The sequence below is a fragment of the Leptodactylus fuscus genome, chromosome 3 (assembly GCF_031893055.1).
Source record: "Leptodactylus fuscus isolate aLepFus1 chromosome 3, aLepFus1.hap2, whole genome shotgun sequence".
In the NCBI taxonomy this organism is placed as follows: domain Eukaryota; kingdom Metazoa; phylum Chordata; class Amphibia; order Anura; family Leptodactylidae; genus Leptodactylus; species Leptodactylus fuscus.
Window position 1 is genome coordinate 119,982,591 of NC_134267.1, and position 24,451 is coordinate 120,007,041.

At 39.5% G+C, this 24,451-nt stretch overlaps 1 protein-coding gene across 1 annotated transcript in view; it reads left to right on the top strand.

Annotated features, from left to right (window-relative positions):
* Positions 1–24,451, top strand: part of RNGTT (RNA guanylyltransferase and 5'-phosphatase) — a 298,212-nt gene that overhangs the window by 44,809 nt on the left and 228,952 nt on the right. The window contains exon 8 of the mRNA XM_075268207.1: positions 1,337–1,438. Within this exon, the coding sequence (XP_075124308.1) occupies positions 1,337–1,438 (102 nt within the window). The remainder of the gene's footprint in view (positions 1–1,336; positions 1,439–24,451) is intronic.

The window sequence follows — 24,451 nt, forward strand, 5'->3', positions numbered from 1 at the left end:
CAAGCTGTATACAGCATTAGTTAGGCTGAATGGTAGAGCAGGAAGCTGATAGCTTCCTGCTAAACCATTGTATTCTACTCTCTATCTTGAGGATGCTGGTATTTAACATTGAGGCTTTCTGCCTTCTTGCCAGCAGTGTGTTCTAGTACCCCTGGCGGGGTTCTGCTGCAACCCAGTTTTAAGTGTCTGGCCTATCCTAAGGATAGGCAATCAATATTATAATCTCTGAAAATCTCTTTAAGAAAATGAGGGGCCTTGAAGACTTGCCTGTTAATGTCAGAATAATCACATTTTTGGTTTGTAGTAAGCCTTTTTTTTTGTAAACTAAATCCAGACAATTCATGCAAACTCTCTTTTCCAGTAAGCCCCACCCACTGTCAGACAAAGTATCTAAAAATTGTAAATAAATGTGGTGTAATGTATATATGGCTGAAATTTCCCCGGCAGTATTACAAATACTGCTGCATTGTACTGAACAGAATAATGCCATTTGAATGAGGCCTAACACTGAATTGAGAATAGATAGGGCAACACTTGTATTGATCGTGATGTGGTCATGCAAGACCATCTTCAGAGCAATCTGATTGTACAGAAAGCAGGTCATTTGCTATTATGCAGGCTAAAATAGTAATCTGATAAAATATGATGATACATTGTTCAGATGAAAGCTGCCGTATGCTTGGCATATATTATATTCTCTTCACAGAGACAGAATAGTGAAAAATTTAAGCCTCTCTTTTCATCTTTAAAATTACTTCCTTTCTCTCTCAATCTATCCCCTACAGTGTGACAGAAACAAGGTGATATTATGTTTTTAGCGCTGTCAAGTAAAATTTTCTTGTCTGGAGTAAAAAAAAAAAAAAAAAAAAAAAAAAAGTTTCTATATTTGATAACTGCCTTTAGAAAGTGACAGATGTTAATGTTTTATTTGCTTCGTTCTCTGCACAGTCCCTGCTTTTCAAGACCAATTTCCTCTAAACCATCTAAAATTTAATATCCAGTTTTATAGCTGGTCCTTGTTATCACATTTTATAATACATTCAGAAAGAAGTATATATATCACATAATCGCAAGTCCAGGCATCATTGACTGAGATGTGAAATGTTTGTTCTTCCTGATGTCTGGCGTCATTAACCAGTGGTTGATGTATTCTATTCCTTACCACACAGTAAGCACTACTCACATAGACTCATTAACTTTGGAAAGTCTTGTCTTTACAGCAGTGTCAATTTTTATGTAGATTGTCATTCCAACACATTTTTATTTTTTTTAAATTTTTTATACCTATTGCATCATTAAGAAAAAAAAAACAAAAACAAACCCAAATGTCTTTCAGATCTGGGTTCCCTGGAGCTCAGCCTGTATCCATGGACAGAAACAATATCAAATTGCTTGAGCAGAAGTCCTATAAAGTGAGCTGGAAAGCAGATGGTACCCGGTAAGTGGAGCCGCTAGATGAAATCACAGAAGTGTTTATCTAGTTTATTGGTTTTATAACTAACTAATGTATCATTACTCCAGAACTGTTTTTTTTCCTTTGGTTTTTTTTTTTTTTAATATATAAATAATGTTAGTATTTTTGTATATATATATATATATATATATATATATATATATATATATATATATATATATATATATATATATATATATTTTTGTAAAGTGGATACTTATAGGGGTTGTCCCTGTGATCATCTAATAATTTTTTTTAATACAGAAAGAAGGCACTCCCCTCAACTACATTTATATGCACCAACTGGGCTTTAAAAAAAAAAAAAAAAAAAAGTCGACAGAGGCAATTCAATGTGTTTTTTTTATTTTTTTTTTTATTTTTAGCTTTCTTTATACATTTTAGTTTATGAACAGTCTGTTGTATACAAGAGAGAATATGATGATGTGTAAAACTGCGTATTTTTAACTACAGTGGGGTGTCAAAGGGTTGCTGGTTATGTATACTTTCATCAAGAGTCATTACTTTTATTTTTCTGTCTGATTTTTTTCTTTTTTTGTGTTACAAGTTATATTTTTTAATGTCATCACTTAAAGTGGTTGTCTGGGCAAAAATAAAGTTTTTACAATAGGCTGGGGAAGTGGAAAAAAATACTTGGCTACGTTGCTCAGGTGTTCTTCAGAACTATACCAGGTAAAGGTGAAGACTACTCTGGTGTCTTCTAGAAGTGAAACTCCTTATCAACTATGACGTCCTGAGTCCCTTCCGCTGATTGGCTTCAGCAATAGCAGGAAGTGACCCCGGGGCATCACAGGCAGTGATGTAAAAAAAAAAAAAGTTAGATGTTGGGGTGTATCACTGATTGGCAGAGCTTATCTCCCATTCACTGTAGTGCTTTAATGCAGCTCCAAAGGTATTAACTACACCAAAGAAAGGTGTAGACTACATGTTTGTTATCTTTATCCACTTTGTGCAAAACACCAAGATTCCTGAAAGATGGAGATGACTTGTTTCGTAACTTAGAAAGGGGTCTATATAGGCAGATTTTAATTTGGCGGTGTGTATTACAGCACTAACTGTTAAGATACCCGACTTTTCATGGACTCTGTCAGGTTAACAAACAATTACAGAGCAAGGAGGAGGGTTGACATAACTTAGACTTAGGGAGTGTTCACAGTACCAGCGGTGTCCGATGCTAATGTCCGTGCAAAATCTTGCGCGGACGTTAGCATCGGACACTAGCTGTGTCCGTTACATTTTGCATTGATTTAAATGGACATCGGGTGCGTTGTTTTACACTCCGTGCCTGTCCTTAACTGCCCGTTTCCAAAGATGTCCGACTTTTCAAGTGGATAGCAAAAACCTACATGTCGAGTTTTGCTGTCCGCTTGAAAAGTCGGATATCTTTGTGAACGGACAGTTAAGGACAGACACGGACAGTAAAAGAACGCACCCGATCTCCATTTAAATCAATGCAAAATGTAATGGACACAGCTAGTGTCCGATGCTAAATTCCGCGCAAGATTTTGCACGGACATTAGCATCGGACACCGACGGTAGTGTGAACACTCCGTATGTTTAGTTCTTAGCTGTCCCTATTACAGCATTGTCTGGTAGGTTACCCAGCTTTCATGGAAGCTTCAGAATTTATTTCATACTGTCAGATACTTAGGTGCTTACTTACAACAAAATGGCTACCCCCATTTTATACATCAGTTGTTAATGTTGTCTTCAAAGGACCATTAGTAGTTCTGCAACTGTTTAAATGTAGCTATACCAGTTAGGCATAGTTCCGTTTATAGCCCATTTAAAGCTATCATAAGGCTGCTGATAGCATATTGTTAATACACATAGGTAATGGTGTCCTACATATCTCTCCCCTACAGGTAATAGTGCCCCCCCACACACACACACACAAAGGCATTTGTGTCCTAATTGTCCTCACATAGTGCCTCCGTTGTCGAGAGACCACCGTTTTTGTCGATAACAATTGAGCTTTTTGGAGCAATGAAGGTATTGCCATTGCTCCGGAGTACTCCTTTGTATATTAACAAAAGAGGCAATATCTATGTAACAGAGACAGCGATTCACAAACCCATTTTGATTTAGGGGACCCTAATTCATGTGTCTGCTCAGTTGTTTTGATATGCTAGGTTTTGGTGGCAGAATCCTTTTAAGACTAAGGCCCCACACTGTGGAAATGCAGCTTTTTTTTTTATTTTTTTTATTTTTGCAGAATTTGCTGCTTTTTTTTGAGCCAAAGCAAAGAATGGCTGCAAAAGGAATGGAAATATATAGAAATCATATAGTTTTCCCTTCTGCTCAATCCACCCCTGGCTTTGGCTCAAAAAAACACAGCAAAATCTACAACAACAAAAAAAGCTGTATTTTACCTTAAAGGGATTGTCCAGGCAAAAACAGACAACCACTTGTAACTTTTATGTCAGCCAGTGACAGTGAAAAAAAAATCATACCCTCCTGTCCCTGATACTTCGGTGTCCTCCTGTTGCAGTCAGGTCCTTTTGCTGGATGAGTCTGTTTCAGAGTTCCGCTATTTGGCCTCAGCAGTCACGTGACCGGTGAGGTCAATCGGCAGCCTCATCAGGCCTCAGGAAGAGACCCTTGATGTCACAGGTAGTGACATCGCATGCCATTCACTGATTGGCCTCAGCAACCTCAGCGGAACTCCAGAAGAAACTTATTCAGCAGAAGGACTGCAACATGTCAGGAGGGCACCAGAGCATCAGGAACAGGTGAGTATGAACTTTAATTTTTTTCCTGGTTGATTTAAAAGTTAAAGGGGTTGTCCATTTTTTGCCTGGACAACCCCCTTAATAAATATGGCTCCTTGATCAGCTGTGAGGTCTTAATTTGTGTGTGAGGTGGGTTAAGAATAACAAGTGTTGCAACGAATTTGGAAGAATGTTGTGTTCAAAGCCGTTGGCTCTTCTACTAATCAACGTGTCAGTGTCTTGCCTTCATCTTGTCATTACGTCTCTCATTAACAACGCAAGTAGCAGATGTTTGTTCTAATGAGTAGAGCTGAATGTTCAGACAGGATTAACAAGTGGATAGTAACAAGGCAGCAATCTGGAAGAAAATGAACTTTATCTTTAATAGAAATATTAAAAATTGAATGCTCCTAATACATCATTACCCTCTCTGATCTGTGCGTTCACTGCAATAAGAAAGTGCATGTATTTGTATTAGCCCCATTATCACACAATCCACAGGCTGGAATACCAGTGTTGGTCCAATTTTTTTTTTAATGATAAGTGAATAAGTATATCTTTTAGCAGACATGGTAAATTAGATCTGAGGTTATCACTTAGGGCAGGAGCATTGCCCACCCAAGGGGCTAAACTGACTAAATGAACAGGCATGCATGCTGCTACCTGTGTGTCTCCAAAAATAAGGTTCTTATATTAGTTTTTTTTGCTCCAAAAGAGAGGTTAGGGCTTATTTTCAGGGGATGTTTTATTTTGTTTTCAATGAATAACAATCCACTCACCAGACCCCTTTACACCCTAAACAGAGTTGGCAAGTGCTAATAGTGGTTGGTTTCTCACACACAGATCTGTGTCACTCCTGTCTCAGGCGCCTTGCCATTGTAGCAGCATTCCACTGTAGTCAAGTGTAGCAATTGGCTCCCCCGGTGAGCCATGCCAGCGGGACTGTCCGATCTGTGTGTGAGAGCCCAGCACTAGCGCTATACAACACTTAATATTGTGGAGGACTGATTCACTAAAGTGCCATCATTTTACATGTATAGCTGTCTGGACACTTTTTTTTTTTTTTTTTTTTTTTTTTACTGAGCTGTAGCTAGGGCTTATTTTCTGAGTAGGGCTTATATTTCAGGCATACTCCAAAAATCCTGAAAAATCATGCTAGCGCTTATTTTTGGAGAAGCACTGAAAGATGGAGTAATAACCCGCTGGATGTCTATTTTAAAAGGAACACTCAAACTTTGTTCTCTGGAGACCCATTTACCTACTAGAGGATCTCTATAGATTCATTCTGCTCATCATGTTTATCATACATCATACTTCCCTAGAGTTTTTTTGCTTTAGTTTATCAGTCAGACAGACCTGAGCGCCATTCTATATTTATGGGTGCATACATTGCTCTTGTTTTGTTTGTGGTCATGGGAATAAATGTCCGACCTCCAGCTAACGTTACACACTTTATAACTAGCAGTGGATTTTGTTAGTAATTTCCCAGAAGATCGCGTTATGCATGGAAGATCTTAATATGGTACTGAATTCTGTTATGTTTATAGTTCAGGTATTTCCTCTAGTTACTTGCACTATCTGGTCTCCATTTTCAGCCCATTTTGTTGCCGAGATGGATTTCTTATAGAGTTCTTGTGTATTAATTCAAGCAGAGGGGCACTTTCCAGTATCAGCTATGTTTTTAGCACTCCTTGACATATTAAGCAGTTGTAATTGTTGTTTATGATATTGGTTACGCATCAGTTTCAATGGGATCATGATCAGATATTCAAGTATCAACAAACAACACTACTATCTTGAAAAGTTACCCCTTTTTATCGACTTATTGGCCCAACCAACTGCATACAGCATCACCAGTTGCATTCTGCAGGAACCTTTTGAATGGGGCAACATGGTAGCTCAGTGGTTAGCACTACAACCTTGCAGCGCTGGAGTCCTGGGTTCAAATCCTACCAAGGGCAACATCTGAAAGGAGTTTGTATGTTCTCCCTATGTTTGTGTTGATTTTCTACCACACTCTAAAGACATACTGATGGGGAATGTAGATTATGAGCCCTATATGGCACAGTGATTGACAATATTTCTATAAAAGTGCTGTGGAATACGATGGCGCTATATAAGTAAGCTAAATTAATGATAACATGTGGTCCTTTACAAGCCTATCAACTATTTACCGTATTTTTCGGACTATAAGACGCACTTTTTTCCCCCCCAAATTTGGGGGGAAAAGAAGGGTGTGTCTTATAGTCCGAATGTGGCCGCCCGGCATCCGCTGTAATAGAGAGGCGGATGCCGGCGAGGGATAGACGCCGGCACAGGTGCCGGGGCTTGAGACATCGCTGTCCTGCCCTGCATGAAGCCAGCAGCTTTAAAAATATACAGTATAGTAAAAAAAATGAAATAAGTAAAAGTTCTAAATTGCCACCTTTCACTAGAATATATATAACAGTAGAAAATCATATGTCAAACACATACACATTAGGTATCCCTGTGTCTGAAAATGCCCGGGCTACTAATAGTTTTCCTGTACGGTGAACGTCAATATCACAATTGCTAAACCGCCGGGTTTTTTTTCAATAAAAGGTGATCTAAGCAATAGATATTCCCCAAGATGGTATAACTAAAAAGTACATCTGGCCCCGCAAAAAAAAAAAAAAAACCCCAAAAAAAACACTCCATGCGTCCCCATACAGCTGCAGGGTCACCTGTCAATGTGGCCTTGCAGCTGTTGCAAAACTACAACTCCCATATATTAAATATTTTACCAGTTTTTGCTTCAAAATTTTCCCCCCTATTTTCCTCCTCTAAAACCTAGGTGCGCCTTATAGTCCAGTGCGTCTTATAGTCAGAAAAATTTATTAAGAAGGAATCCAGTCAAGGTGAACAAAAATTGTCTGCTTCCTGCAAACTTGTAGAGCTGCTTTATCTAGCTGACAGAAGCTAATAGAGTAGCTTGGAAACAAAACTGTTATGCCATGCCTCATGATTCTCCAATAAAAGGCTGATGGGAATCTGTTTTTTTTTTTTTATTAGACAAAGTTCATTTCAGTTGGGAGACTAAGCTGCAATATAATGCTTGCATGAATTGGCCGGCATCCATTAGATTAATTCACAAGATGGACAGGAGGTTTATGATGATAATGGGATGGTAGATCAATGTAGACAATTTTCCCAAGAACTATATGCTTCTAGAGTCAGTTATAGTGCTGAATACCTAGATGCCTATTTAATCTATGCCTCAGGGATTTTTTTTTTACTGCAATATCACACTTAAGGAACTTTTAGGTGCTATGGGAAGGATGACTGGAGGGAAGCCATCTGAATCTGATGGAATTTCTGTAGCAAATACTGCAATATCTTGGGCCTGGAACTGTTGCATATGTGTAAAGCAGATCTGGGCCTAGATGTATTGCCAGTTTCATTATAAGATCCTTCCATAGTTCTGCTATAAGATATTAAATGGATGTGAGGGAGTGTTTTCAAATAGCAATGCATCTTATAAAACTTGCTTTAAGCATGTTATGGAGCATATCAGATTCTGGACTATTGTCCAGTGTGGTGGGGGGATTGTTACATACGTAGGTTATAAAAATATTGGTGAGTGCTGAGGGTCGGACCCCACCGATGTGTTATTTATGACCCATCCTTATTTCAAGCAAAAGCTAAAAAAGGAAGTGTTATTGAAGTTCAAGAAAGTTCCATGTTTTGTACGAACTGTGGAGACATGTACGGTATCATTTCAGTTACACCAATTTTCAGATCTGTGTTTAAAAATATAATTTTTTTTATCTATCTTATCTATCTTTATAATGACAAAAAATGGGACCTAAACAATGGTATGAGAATGGTGATGTTTCATCGGTTGCCCTCTGTTGGAGATGGAATAAGCTGCTAACAGCTGTACCACCTAGCTGGCAAACCGGTTTTTATATCTTCTGAATAGTTCTCTGGTAATTCTAGTATAGTCCTAATATTGTGCTAATAAATATAAGGCATACTGAAGTGTACATGACAATCGTACAATGTACAAGTCTTTACATAACTAAATGTATGCACTTCATTATTTCTAATGTTTACCACTCAGAAATATATGTGCTAATGCGGAAAAACATAAATCCAGAAGAATTCTATTGCTATAAGTGCCCTGTCTTTCACTTCACTTTGGATTGATAATAATTATATATTGAGGTAATAAGGACTTCACATCACAAGCACTCAGCTCTAGGGCAAGACTTCAATAGAAAGCAAATACACAGGGCTTGAAGAGCAGCGTGACCTTCTTGGAAGCAGACATACTGCTGCATAACATCATTACAGATGCAGTTGCCTTTCAACTCCTTGCAAGGGACACACATAATCAAGATGCAGACTGTTGTCTTATCTGAAGGCAAGAAAGTCATTTCTCTACATATGGTTTGCAAATCTTTGTGCAATATTTTTAGTTCAGTCATTGAATGGTACTTCAATAAAGCATGTAGAAAAAAAGCTCGCCATTCTTTGAGTTGGGGTATGTGACTCTTGTGCCACTGTAACTATCTAGCCAAAAAACTGGCCATAGATGAAAAGTTCAATAATGTAGTTTTAATATGTACTAATGTATGATTGTGCATGAAAGGGTTTCCTATTCATAGTGGAGAGAATATAGTTTACATCATACTTTGCCTTGGTGAGAAATGTCAAATTCCAAAATGTTTGACTCCTGGCTGGTTGTTACTTGTGAAATCTCATTGCAACTAAACCCAAGTCAAATCTGCGTTGGAGTTGCCATTAGTAGGTTCCTTACTTGAATGTGTTAAAATTTTTTATATGTAAAAGTCCAGCATACAGGACTCTTTTTGTCTTGCAAATGATGAACACTAAAATAGGAGCACCCTATTATTGTCAATGGATCTTTTGGGCTTTATTATCATTTAAAACATATGGAAGTTGCATTATTTCCATTGATCTGCTTCTATAATGGAGCAGAACAACGGAATTAAGAGCAATAATGTGCGTTCCCTGATGCTGGTACTGTAGTTACTAAAACTGTAAAACAGATAATAAAATTCAGTTAGTATTACCTTATTTAGTTATTCCTTTCTATGTAATATCTCATGGAATCCTTCCTGATCTCATTCTGACCATTTTGGAATTATGTGCATTTCTGCTCTCTGCAAGTCACAGTCTCATTTCCTGTATGATAAAACTTCATGGCCTGTTCCACACAGGACTATTCTACAAGTGGGGGCACAAATTCCTATCTTCAGCTACTGTAAACCTAAAAGAATGCAGAATGTGAAAGACATATAGACAAAGGGGTATAGACTTCCTTAAAGGAAACCTGTTAGGTGTTTTTTCTACCCCTAGGCTAAGACTCCACTTTGCGGAGACTCTGCTTTATTGTTGCAGATTTCTCTGTGATTTTTCAAACCAAACCCAGTAGTGGCTATAAAGGATATACTTCTCTCTTCTGCTCAACCCACTCCTTTTAGATTGGCTCAAAAAAAGCTGAATTTATGCCTTAAATTAGCTCCCGCATGTGTAACATCAATTAACCTTTCCTATGGTGCTTTATATTGATGAAAAGTCATGTTACAAGGTTTCAAAACCTTACATTGGCATACATATTTACTGGTGAGGAGCAGCTTCACCTAGTCGCAGTCGTCACACTGAATGAATTTGGCCGATGTCCGCCAGTGAAGGGCATGTCAATAACTGCGTAGAGTGGGATTTGGTGCGAAGAATGCATGACTGGGTGCAACTTCTCCCGCCCTTCCCCCACGTTCCCCAATTTGCATTAGATTTTTTTTTTTTTTTTTTTTAAATGTAGCCTCTTTCCAAGTGTCAGGGTCTGGGGTTGCTAGGTGGGGTGGCATAGACACACAAGTCCAGTTTCTTTTAGTCCAAAACAAAGGTAGAGTTTATTTTCACTCAAAAAGGTAGTGCAGCAACAAAAGGAAACAATACAAACATAAATACCTGCCCGGCTAGGATCTAACTAAACATAGAATAGGTTACCTCACCTAGAATAACAGAAATCCAAAAGCCAGTAGAATCATTCAGGACACAGCTCCAAAAATATGACCTCTCCAGCCAAGCTCTGCCAAAGTGTTGCTGCTGGAGCTGGCTTCTTAAGCCTCCTTGACAAGGAGACTCTCTGCAGCTGAATCGCTGCCGGAACATCCTTAAAGTGTGGACTGGAGGGGGGTGGAATGACAGGTCCCACTACCAGTCCTACCTGTCATTCCTAAAAATCCAGCACAGTACTGAGCATTTACCAAAACGAAAGTTGTCTGCTGAGAACAAACATTCCTGGAGTTTTCTCATCTCACCCACCTGAGTAGTCTGGGTGAGATGTATACTCCCTCCATTACCTGACCAGTCATTGGCTTACACAAGCAATCAGTTCTGTTAGTTCTAGGACAGTAATGCTTTCTGCTGAGAGATGGACTATCACAAACTGCCCAGGCCAGCCCCAGGAACCCCACCTGACAGCAGAGGTTATTATTGTCCTGAAACTAACCAATATTGTTGCTTGAGACCGGTGGGGGCCAAATAAATAAATAAATTCCAACTACACTGGAATCAGTGGAGCGACACCAGTTGCAAAGATTTTGTGAAGGTGATGAAAGGTACTCTTAAAAGGAAATTTTCGCACATAAAAAAATAAATTCTCTACTTTTTGTACTGATGTTTTATTTGTCCAAGGTTTTTGTGCTCCTTGTTACTGCATGCAATATATACATTCATGCATGAGAATTGAAAATCCATGCTATAATGTAACTATAATAATATATTTTTGTATATATAACTACACACATTTCATGTTGTATCATTGATGGATTGCTATCCATGATATTCTATATACACTTACCGGCCACTTTATTAGGTACACCTGTCCAACTGCTCGTTAACACTTAATTTCTAATCAGCCAATCACATGGCAGCAACTCAGTGCATTTAGGCATGTAGACATGGTCAAGACAATCTCCTGCAGTTCAAACCAAGCATCAGTATGGGGAAGAAAGGTGATTTGAGTGCCTTTGAACGTGGCATGGTTGTTGGTGCCAGAAGGGCTGGTCTGAGTATTTCAGAAACTGCTGATCTACTGGGATTTTCACGCACAACCATCTCTAGGGTTTACAGAGAATGGTCCGAAAAAGAAAAAAAACATCCAGTGAGAGTCAGTTCTGTGGGCGGAAATGCGTTGTTGATGCCAGAGGTCAGAGGAGAATGGCCAGACTGGTTCGAGCTGATAGAAAGGCAACAGTGACTCAAATAGCCACCCGTTACAACCAAGGTAGCCAGAAGAGCATCTCTGAACGCACAGTACGTCGAACTTTGAGGCAGATGGGCTACAGCAGCAGAAGACCACAACGGGTGCCACTCCTTTCAGCTAAGAACAGGAAACTGAGGCTACAATTTGCACAAGCTCATCGAAATTGGACAATTGAAGATTGGAAAAACATTGCCTGGTCTGATGAGTCTCGATTTCTGCTGCGACATTCGGATAGTAGGGTCAGAATTTGGCGTCAACAACATGAAACAACATGAAAGCATGGATCCATCCTGCCTTGTATCAACGGTTCAGGCTGGTGGTGGTGGTGTTATGGTGTGGGGAATATTTTCTTGGCACTCTTTGGGCCCCTTGGTACCAATTGAGCATCGTTGCAATGCCAAAGCCTACCTGAGTATTGTTGCTGACCATGTCCATCCCTTTATGACCACAATGTACCCAACATCTGATGGCTACTTTCAGCAGGATAATGTGCCATGTCATAAAGCTGGGATCATCTCAGACTGGTTTCTTGAACATGACAATGAGTTCACTGTACTCCAATGGCCTCCACAGTCACCAGATCTCAATCCAATAGAGTATCTTTGGGATGTGGTGGAACGGGAGATTCGCATCATGGATGTGCAGCCGACAAATCTGCGGCAACTGTGTGATGCCATCATGTCAATATGGACCAAAATCTCTGAGGAATGCTTCCAGCACCTTGTTGAATCTATGCCACGAAGAATTGAGGCAGTTCTGAAGGCAAAAGGGGGTCCAACCCGTTACTAGCATGGTGTACCTAATAAAGTGGCCGGTGAGTGTAGTTACTGCTATTTGAGCTTGATAGTTTGTGACACCTAAATATTATAATTAAATAAAATGTAGAGAATTTTGTGTACAGTTTAGCTAGCAAATGTCAAAATGTAATGAATGTTATACAGTTTCCTGAAATACATCTTTTTTCTGTAATTTTGTACAGTTGTGTGACAGCAGGGTATTTTGTTTGCAGAGCCTATTTTTCTACAAGTATTATGTTATTTTCTGATATGCTGACCTTTTCCAAGTAGTAATTTGCAAACTTTGTGTTTTGTGCTTGGGAGAAGTAAACCATCTGTTAATCTTGATTGTTACCTTGTAAGATAATGCCTTACAAGAATAGGAACATGCCGGCTCTCATTACAAAAAGTATCATTATGTAGTTTGGAAGTGTAGTGAAGGATCACACCCTCACATGAATAGAATTGTCTGTTATGGTGCCTGCTTCAGGCGTTTCTTTCTGAGCTAAAATTTGATTTGGCAGTCATATGTAGAAAGATATAAGTGCTGCTGTATTATGCGGTTATCATGATGTGCTGTAAAATTCTTAACCAAAACTAACTTTTTGAAAAGAAAATGTTTGTTCTCGTACCGTGTTAGCCAGTGGGTAGGAAATATATAAAAAAAACAAAACAAAAAAAACAACAACTTGATAGTCTTCAGTAGTTGATACCTTTTTAATGGCTAACTAATAATGATGACAGATTACAATGTTTCGGAACGCTCGGCTCCTTTCTCAAGTAAATTTTAAAAACATTTCTGAAGGATGCATATTTATGTACAAAAGGACACATAGGGACCAAATTCTAGGAGGAAGGGGGGTAGAGGGTTATTAGTTATTGGTAGACACAATGTAAACAATTCCAGGTCCTTTTGTACATAAATATGTATCCTTCAGAAATGTTTTTTAAAATTTACTTGAGAAAGGAGCCGAGAGTTCCGAAACGTTGTAATCTGTCATCATTATTAGTTAGCCATCAAAAAGGTATCAACTACTGAAGACTATTGTTTTTTATTTTTTTTATTTTTTGTATATATAACTTTTTGAAGAAAATACAGACTTTGAACATATTTTAGTTTTTTGGTCCAAAATTGTAATTGTAAGGATTTATACAGCTTCCACTAAAGGATTTGTTAGAAATGGAGTATTGATGAACTTTCCTTTTGGATATGTTATCAATAGGGTTGAGCCAATCTTGACTTTTCAGGATCGATTTTAAAATCCGATTTCCGATCTTTTTTCATTCGAACCCGATCTCGATCCCAATTCCGATCCCAATGCAAGTCAATGGGATTTTTTTATTAATCGGAGATCGGATTTTTAAAGTAATCCTATTCACTATACAACATAGAATCTAACAATTGTTAGAATCCACGCTGTGTAGCGAATCACTAAGTAGCCAGAGGATTTTTTTTTAATCCTCTGGCTACTTAGTCCCCCCTGGTGTCCACTTACCTCCAGAGATGGCTGGTCCTGTGCCCCATGCCTTCATTCTTCACCTCGCTGCTGCTCCACGCTGCTTTTCTTCCTTCGCTGCCCCCTCCCTGCCAGGTTAGGAGTGTGTGCGCGGGTACTGGGAGGGGAGACGTCACGTCTCCCCGCCCTGTACCCGCCCACACTCTAAGCCACAAGCCCCGCCTACCTAGCGCTTTAAAGGGGTATTCCCATGTCGCACACTCACCAGTCTTCACTGCTGTAAAATCTTCTTTCTTCCTGGTTTCTTGCATCATTTGCTGGGCGGGGTTTCATGCAACCTGCAGTTTAGCTCCGCCCACCACATAGCGTGATCCTATAGGGTGGCTGAAGGGCCTGTGATGTCATCAAAGGTCCTCAAACAACACTATATGCACAATATTGGACTATGAAGTACAGGCAGGAGCAACTCCATTCTGTGTTACATACAGAGACTGCCTGTCTGTGCCATAATGAACACGATTGAATTAGCTAGACTGATAACTGGGAGAACAGAAGAGAGTCGTAATAATCAATAGGGTCCATGTGTTTTTACTGCACGCCGCTTGCAAATGCATTCGGTATTCTGTTCAGGGGGGTACCCATGCGGACTTCCCGAATGGAATACCGAATGCAGCTGTGAACCAAGCATAAGCATTGCTGCACTATTACCCTGTGTGAATTTGGCCTACTATGGTTATTTTGCTGCCAGAAAAGGTTCTATTTATCCAGAAAAAGTGGCATGGTGAAGTTGTGCAATAAAGATGTTTACACATCTGCCATATATATAAAAAAAACAAACACAGAAAAACTAGCTGTTAATGTGGAGGCAATAAAGATATGACAGTAATTTGTGTACCTGTCACAGAAACGCAGTAGAAGCAGCAGTTTTCTGCTATTTTCAGTATTACAGAGAATTCAGTCTATAAATTTACTAGGAAGTTTTGGCATCACTTGAGCTTGAGGCACTGTGAAATAGTTCAGAGGTTAAGTTTTCTCTACTTCTCGAATGTTCAGTGTTAGTATTTTTTTTGTTTTGTTTTTTTTGGTTTAATGGAGGAGAATGTTAACCTTTTAAATTGATTTATTTCACCTTCCTTTGAAAACATTTTAAAATAACAAAATTATAGTCAGGTCAAGTTCAGTGACTTGGTATAGGTAAGGCTGTGTGAACACTTATATTTTAAGAAGAAATCTTTTATATTTATATACTTATTAACCATTTTATTAGCGACCCTGGGGGGCTTCAACCTGCAATCTTTCGATTGAATGTTGGGGTAATGGCCATAAACAGAGTGTACTCTGATTGTGGCATTAGCGCCGGGTCTTCGGTAGCTGTGGCGGCCATGTTTACAGACCTGGCATCTGGCAATAATAGTATGGCGGATGTTGGGTAGGGGTTAAGGAATTTTTTGGGTTTAGCTTTGCTTTTATTTTAAGTGCCGAACTTCCAGGAGAGGTAGTTATAGATATTAGAAGATCTGTAGTAGTGACTACCTATGCATAAATTACCGTATATACTCGAGTATAAGCTGACCAGAATATAAGCCGAGGCCCCTAATTTTACCACCAAAAACTGGGAAAACTTATTGACTCGAGTATAAGCCTAGGGGGGAAATGCAGCAGCTACTGGAAAATTTCAAAAATTAAAATGGTTGTAGTTTTTGGGTGCAGTAGATGCTGGGGAAGGGGGTGTTTTGGTTGTCTGTCTGCCCCTTCCCTGAGCTTGAGGTCTGGGTCCCCCCCCCACTTGAAATTAAATCTGGCTGAATATAGGGTATCTGCAGTGCTCCTATTAACCCCTTCCCGATGGAACAGGAGCACTTCAGATACCCTATATTCAGTAGACCGGGCACTTTCAGACACAGGGATACCTAATGTGTATATGTTTCGCAGTCATTTTCTACTTTTATATGTATTCTAGGGAAAGAAGGGATTTAGAACTTTTATTTACTTTATTTTTTTATTATATATTTTTTTAAAGCTTCTTTTTTTTCACTATCACCACTTCCTGGGGCAGAGAGTTCCAGAGCCTCGCTGTTTTTACTGTGAAGAATCCACTTCTATGTTTCTGGTGAAACCTTCTCTCCTCCAGACGTAGAGGATGTCCCCTTGTCACTGTGACTGGCCTAGGAGTAAAAATATCCTTAGAAAGTTCTTTGTATTGTCCCTTCATGTATTTGCACATTGTTATTAGATCTCCCCGTAGACGTCTTTTCTCTAAACTGAATAACCCCAAGTTTGTTAATCTATCGTTGTACTCCAGTCCACTCATTCCCTTAATCATTTTGGTTGCCCGTCTTTGCACTTTTTCAAGTTCACTTATGTCTTTCTTGTATATCGGGGCCCAAAATTGCGCACAATATTCTAAGTGTGGCCGTACCAGTGATTTGTATAGAGGCATAACTATGTTCTTGTCATGAGAATCTAGACCTCTTTTGATGCATCCCATAACTTTATTTGCCTTGGCAGCAGCTGCCTGACACTGGTCATTAAAGGTAAGCTTGCTGTCCACCAAAATCCCTTTTGAAGTCTTTTTCATTGGCAGTCTTACCCAGTAATTTACTATTTAGTACATAGTCATACATTTTATTACGTCGCCCAAAGTGCATTACTTTACATTTGTCAACATTAAACTTCATTTGCCAAGTCTCCGCCCATTCTTCCAGTTTCATTAGATCCCCTTGTAATATTCTACTATCCTCCTCATTATTGATTACCTTACAAAGTTTAGTATCATCTGCAAATATAGACACCCTGCTTTGTAAACCCTCTACCAGGTCATTAATAAAGATATTAAACAAGAGAGGACCTAATACTGACCCTTGTGGCACCCCACTGGTGACTGTGGCCCAGTCTGAATATTTACCATTAACAAGTACCCTCTGTTTCCTATCAGTGAGCCAGTTGCTAACCCAAATGCAAATGTTTTCCCCCAGTCCCAACAATCTCATTTTGCATACCAACCGTTTATGCGGAACAGTATCAAAAGCCTTTGAAAAGTCCAGGTACAGCACGTCTACTGCATTACCCATGTCCAGTCTTGAACTTACCTCCTCATAGAAGCTGATCAGATTAGTCTGACAGGACCGATTCCTCATAAACCCATGCTGATTTGGTGTTATAAGATTATTTACATTGAGATACTCCAGGATAGCATCTCTTAGAAAGCCCTCAAATATATTTCCCACCACAGAAGTTAAACTTACTGGCCTATAGTTTCCAGGTTCCCTTTTACACCCCTTTTTGAAAATTGGCGCCACATTTGCTATTCGCCAATCCTGTGGAACAGACCCAGTCATTACTGAATCCTTAAATATTTGATACAAGGGTCTATCTATGACCATGCTTAATTCCCTCAGAACTCGGGGGTGTATACCATCTGGACCGGGCGATTTCTCTATTTTAGTGTTTTGCAGGCGGTGTCTCACTTCTTCCTGGGTTAAGCAGGTGACATTTAATTGAGAGTTAACATTACCCCTAATCATGTTGTTGGCCAATGGATTTTCTTGTGTAAACACTGTAGTGAAGAAGGCATTTAATACTTTAATCCTCCTCCATCATTATACCCAGATTATTTTTGAGAGTGCCCACATTGTCAGTTTTTATTCTCTTATTATTTATGTAATTGAAGAATAATTTTGGATTACTTTTACTTTCCTTGGCAATTTTTCTCTCAGCCTCAATCATCACCTCCTTTATTTGTTTGTTGCACAATTTATATTTCTCCTTACAGTTTTTTTTAATGCTGTGTCGCTACTCTCTTGTTTCTAGTACTTTAAATGCTTCCTTTTTATCCTTCATTGCATTCTGTACGGTTTTAGTTAGCCATATTGGTTTTCTATGATTTCTAGCCCGCTTATTCCCATAGGGTATGTGTTTTCTAGTGGCCTTATTTAGTATATTTTTTTTAGTGCAGTTGTTGCAGTCCCATTTATTGGTAGGTACTTTTAGAAAAGAGACCTAGACCTCTCTACCAATGCTGCGGCAAACCACAAGTTTCCTAGCAGATGCTTCGGCGGACTTGGTTAAAATGACGGTAAAATCTTGTACTTTAACAAACGCAGCAAAAAACAGCTGTTTGATTGCGATCCTGGTCAGTGATGCAAGATCCAAGGGCAAGCTTTGCTAGATTCATATGAGGGAGCCCATCTATTTGTCTCAGATATGAATGACTTCTTTGAGAAGGCATCTGATAGGAATCCCTTTTAGATTCCATGTTTTACCATCTGAGGCACTGAAAAAACACAACACTCACATAATTGCTGCTGGTACATCCTGCTGTTTCATTTTATTTTATTTTTTTAAATAAAGTTAAGAGCAAAAAATATCTTACTCCCTCCTACTTCTCCATAGAGGTCTATGTGTAAAGCTCAATATGGGGACAAATATAATGTGAACAAAGTAGTGATTGAGATTAAGGAGCATGCGAACATCATAATAAGTGGAAAAGAAAATCCTCAGTAACATATTACAAATTTTATAAATTTTAACCTTTACTATTCATTTTTAAAGATTGTTTATAACTAGAGGTAGTCTTTAAGACTTGAACTAGACTCCTTAGATCCCTACTAAACAGATACTATACTATACTTACTACTAATATTATAAATGTGAAAGTTTGTGTGTTTGGATGTTTGTTCCACGTTCACGCCTAGCCGGGCGAAGGGTTTTGGCTGAAATTTGGCACACACGTACCTGGGGTCCCGGATTGAAACATAGGCTACATGCTGTGGCCATAAACCCCCAGAATTCACGGCCGCGCCCGGTAATTTGCAGTTCTGAATTCGCTGAAGGACCTGAGATGACGTCATCCCAGGCCCTTCAGCCGCTCACCCATTTGGCTTCCACTTCATTGTGGGCGGAGCTATCGGCACCCCAGCGTCCACAACAACATGGTGTCTCGGAGAAGTGCACAGTGTTCGGAACAAGTGGCCGCGGCTGGCCAGGGGTTCGTCTGCTACACTGTCTGCGGTGCCTGTTCAGCATGCTGTCCCGCGCCGGCTGCAGGCTAACCGCTCTGCAACTGATTCCTTCCTGTTCCCCATGTCTGCGCTCTGCCACAATGTCATGGCCCAAGGTGTGGTACGTGCGCCATGTCATTCGGCTTCGGCATCGGGGATGTTACAGCAAGGGAGTTAGGGGACTTTAGGTAGTGTGAGGTGGCCTTACTATTGTCAGGAGATTTATCAAGGATGCTTCCAGATAAAACTCCACAATTCACTCTACTGTTCCTCCCTTGGGCCTGGATCTGATATTGTTGATCCTTTCTAGTCCTGCCTTTATCGGAGATCTCCATAAAGCTTCTCACAACTATTCTTCTGGCGTATAACCCCCTCATATCTATCAGTCCAAGGTGATAAAATAATTCTGAAGCAACACCCATCGTTCCGTCCTTAAGTAGTGTCCAGATTCCTTTGTTTACCGCAAAATGACACTTCCCTTCTTTTGCCAAAATTCAACTTCCATATAGTCACAGAAGGAGCAAATCCTATTGACAAAACGTCACTTTTGGTACTTATGAGTATTATAATACGGAATTGATATAGAAAGTATTCTGGACATTTGTGTAAGATTTCATTATATAAAGAATAACGCTAACTTACTGAAACCGCCATGCCCGGTTAATGTGTCTAACCTCGTCGTGTACTGTGACAAATGACAGCCTGTGCCATTGACCTTATGAGGCAGGTGCTGAAACATGTGATTAGTAAAGTAAGTCTCCGCTGTGTGACAATAAAGGACTCGGCTTATCGTTCCTGCCTGTCTGAAGAGCTGTCATGTCACACACAGACTGTAGTCTTTGTTAGCTTGAGCTGCTGTCATTGTGAACAACTGTTTGCTATCTGGAGACATGTTGACACGCTTATGATATGCTCCATAGTTTACATTAATGAGAATACAACGCGTCCGTTAATATGACCTTTTCTTATTTGCTGGATGTTGACACTTGTGCTGGCATAGAAGCTAGGCCTCTCTGCATGTTGAATTTCTACCTAAAGAAAAAGCAAAACATCTTGTATGAGAACCTGAAAGGTCTCTGATGGATTCACGGTTACTAAAGACCTTCCTTTATGATTGTCTTGGTCATGTCTGCCGCTGCATAATTTAATTATAGTAGAATACATATACCCCCCATGTACTTTTGTTCTGCCAGATGAACATTTGACATGCAAATTGGATTGTAAATTGGCCCCTACAACTCATTATGTGTAAATATTTTCAGTACATTGCTCTGCAGGGCATATTTCCTTGGATCTAAGCTTGTCTCGGTGGGGGGGGGGGTGGTGGTTTGAAGCTTTCATCCCTGATGATAGCGACACCGTGACTGACTTCATTTTCTAGATCTTCTAATGAGTATAGGTGCTGTCTGTTCTATAACATTTATGTATAGGTAACAAAGAACTGCTTTTAGAGTTCCAAATTCTGTCTAAATGGGACCTAATTATCTTAGTTTTTTCTTTCTTTTTTTTTTCTCTTTTGTTTGCAGGCTACAGTTTGGTAACTTAAAAAATAAAATAAAATACCGTTGCACCCATATATCTCCTGCTACAACGTACACCATATTTCGCAACCGCTTCCACACCCTAGCTTTGGTTACAAAGAACCTTTTATATCTATTCAGGAGTATCTTCTTTTTTTGTGTGTTAGTGTTGTGCAAATACTTTTATTCCTCCAAGAAATGGTGATGGTGCTGTCTCCTATACATTCTGATTGGACAGTGACAGGGTATGTAGGGGACCACCCCTCCCCAAATGGTTACTCCCCCAGCTGTCTATTTATAAAATTCTACTAGAAATAACAAAGGAATGAAACACTAAGGAATAATAATTCATAAGGAATAATAATCTGCTTAAATAGACATGTCAGGATGGTGATGGATTCTGTTTAAAAAAGTAGCAGAAAATGAAGGCTCTCATGCCTTTACACACGGCATAAAATAGATTGCAATGGCTTCATCGATAAATCACCATAAACAGCCTTAAAGGGGTATTCCCACGTTGCATACTCACCAGTCTTCACTGCTGTAAAATCTTCTTTCTTCCTGGTTTCTTGCATTATTTGGTGGGCGGGGTTTCACAGGCAACCTGCCGTTTAGCCCTGCCCCACATTAGTGTGTAGCTCCGCCCACCACATAGCATGATCCTATGGGGCGGCTGAAGGGCCTGTGATGTCATCAAAGGTCCTTAAACACTATATGCACAATATTGGACTATGAAGTACAGACAGGAGCAACTCCATTCTGTGTTACATACAGAGACTGCCTGTCTCTGCCATAATGAACACGATTGAATTAGCTAGCCTGATAACTGGGAGAACAGAAGACGTTCAGAAATGAAAGCAGCTCCTCTCCCCTACCTGAGTGCAGGAAGCTAGGTCACGTGGTGTAGACACAGGAATAGCTAGAAACACAGGCTGGCTCCCGTGCACTTAGCCCCTCCTCCTTCCCCGCTGAGAGCAGGCAGCTACATCACTTGACTTTTGAGCAGATAAGTCAAGGGCTTTGTCAACAATGAATTGAATAAAGTAAGATAGTGGACAAACAAAGCAGTTTTGCTGAAGCAGTGTATTTAGGAAAAGTCTTACATCCACATTAACAAGCAGTATAGATAGGCTCCTTGTGATGGGACAACCCCTTTAACATGTTACTCTGCAGTTATTGGTGCGGTCTTCACACTATAAAGCCACTTTAGTTGCTTCATTCTTATTGACATGGAGGTATCTATGTGGTTCCTTATGTCTTTTTTTTCTCTCCTAAAGAGCAGTGACTTGAGTGCATTTGTCTTTAAAACACTACTACTCTCAGCTCCCTGGCAAAGTACTAGGCTGAGCGTTGGCTTTAATCCAATACCGGGCTAGAGATGCATTAGGATTAAGATCTGCCAGAACTGAAATCTACACCAGGCAGGGATTAGTCTAGAGTTCAGGTATAACTCCAGCCTTCTTAATATGCCAAGTTGTCCTACTATTGTGACATGCTCTAATATTCTTCTTGACCTTTTTTGTGTTGTATTAATCTAACATATCATATCCCAAAATGCAGCCCCTACTGACAGCGAGTACAGTGCCCATAGTAGTTTCCAGTTTTCCTCCAGCGGAATAACATGTAACTCTGCATTACCATGGGATTTAAGTTAGCCTAGCAATGCACAAATCTCCATTCTCCTCCATTCTTTATTTGCATTACTCATGCTGTATTTTTGATTTGCTGAGATTTCCTTTTCTTACTCCGGTGCGAATAATCCGTACGTCCTTGTTCTGGAGTCTTAGCCTAGCTAGCATGCTAAGAATAAGTCTGATAAATAAAAAAACAAACAAACCTTTACAGTTCACATTCCCTTCTGTATTTGCTAGTGTCATTTAGTTGCTTTTGTTTTTTTATTTTTCTTTGTTTTTAGTCCTTTCTTTGTGTTTTTGCTAATAAACTGTAGAGATAAGAGGCTTGACCTATTTTCGCAGGTGTTATCAGTTCTCCAGTCTTTTATTACTTGCGGAGTGCTCAGCATTTTGTACAATATTTCCCAACCGTTCTGCTTGTCAGCATTTTATTTGTGGAGCTTTGTTACTATGAGCCACACTGAATCTGGTTACAACGTACAAGTCAGATTACAATTTATGATCTGAATGCGGGATGGAAGTATTGACAGACGCTGCTGACCTTGTCAGTATATGCGATTTCCTCATTTCCAGGAAGGCTTTAGGAGCCCTGCGAGTGAGAGGTGAGGGGAAAAAAAAAATAAAAATAGTGTGACCTTTTGTGAAAATGTTTTACAGATTTAGTCTCTTCTACCACTAGATGGCAGCAGAGTGGTAATGTTTGTTCAATCCACAGGGATAGGTATTGAAAATAATACAAGACAGAAAAAAAACCCTGGGTATTTTGGCTTTTCATCGAAGAGACAAACAAGTGAAATGTGGAAGTTAGCACATTTTCTTGGTAAATTATCACAGACTACTTTATTGCTAAGGACAAGTGTAATTATTTCTCATCTGTACCGTGTCAATAAGCGGCCTTGTAGATCTGTAGCCGTGTGTTAATTAAATAGAGAATGTTCAGTGCCGTAGTAATAGGAGACCAGACTCTGGATCATATAGTTACTGATGTTTTTCTTTAGGCCTCCTTCCAGTGTTGGGAGCAATTTACAGCGTGTTTACAGAGTGGTTTGGTAAAGAGCCTGCCACTGCCTCTAGGTACCTATTTTCTTTGCTCTGGTTAGTAAATAGGGATTGTAGGATCTACGCCTTACATCTCTGCTCTTTTATGCTTAAATTAGAGCCTAAAGTATGGCGATAATGTAAAGACATACATCTATTCATGTAGCGAATTGACCACCATGGCTGTCAGCCTCCATTATTGTTAATATGCTACATGAAGTAAAGTGATGTTCATCTAATAAATGTTATATAGGCTCTTCTGCATGAGGTTGTCATTCTGTTTATGGCTGCAGTAAATTTCTCTTCCTATTCTATTACTACCGCTTTCTTCTTAATATTGCTGTTTTCACAGTTCCTTGTCAGCCTTACGCTAGGTTCACAACACGTTTTTTACACTATTACTGCGCCATACATTAGGATGCTTATCTTGTAGCATCCTGTTTAGATAGACCGGCACTTTTAGCACGGTCAACACCTCATTTAAAACCTATGGATTCTTCAAACACAGATGAGATATTATAAGTGTTATAACAGGGGCTGTAGGAGCTACATTTCACACTTTTCTTTATCCTGTGTGTTGTTGTTTAAAAAAGCAAAAAAAAAAAAGGATCCAGATAGGACATATTTTTGCACCTCATATCCTTCCTCTATACACAGTTAGTTTTTTTTTTATTGCAGATATTGCTGCTGTTTTGAGCCAGATCTGGGTAAATTTAGCAGGAGGGAGCAGTTTCAAGAGCTTCCTTTATACCGTATGTCCTATTTCTGTTGAAACCTCTCTTGGCTCAGAAACTGCAGTAAAATCTGCAACAAAGAAGCAACTTTTCCAGAACATGTGGCCTCAGCCTTAAAGTTGTTTTCAGGCACTTGTATATTCATGACGGCTTCAGTCATCAATATGTGACTCGTAGGGTCCAAGGTCCTCCGGTGAACTGTTTCAAGAAGCTGCCTTGTTCATGTTCATTGGTCACATGGTACAGAAGAAGCTCAGTCTTATTCACACTATATGTATGGTGCTGTGCTCCATCGGCTTGGTCATCAGGTGCAATGTTCCATTTGCTTAAGACATCAGCTTTTCCACTGATTGGATTGACATACTGATGATCTAAGGATAGGCCATTCATAGGCAAGTCTATGAAACCCCATTTAACAAGAACCAGGCATAAATTTTAAAGCATAAATTATCTTGCTTAAGGATAAGGCCCCAGGGTGCAGAACGCATTGTTTTTTGTTGCAGATTTTGCTGTGTTTTTTTTTTGTGGAGCCAAAGTCAGGAATGGCTTGAATAGGAATGGAAAATATAAAATAAGCTCTTAGATGTTTCTCTTCTGTTCTATGTATTCCTGACTTTGTCTGGAAAAAATGCAACAAAATCTGGCAAAATCTGTAACCAAAAAACACTGCGTTTCCATAACTTTTGGAGTTAGTCTTATAGTAATAATGTTTATGCTAGTCCAGTCTCTGTATTGAACAGCTGTTATAACAATCTCTCTGTAAAGGACCTACATATAGTACATTTGTTTGCAACACTAAACTGGACAAAGGATACAAAAACTCTTGTACAGGTACATGTCAAGGCGACTCTT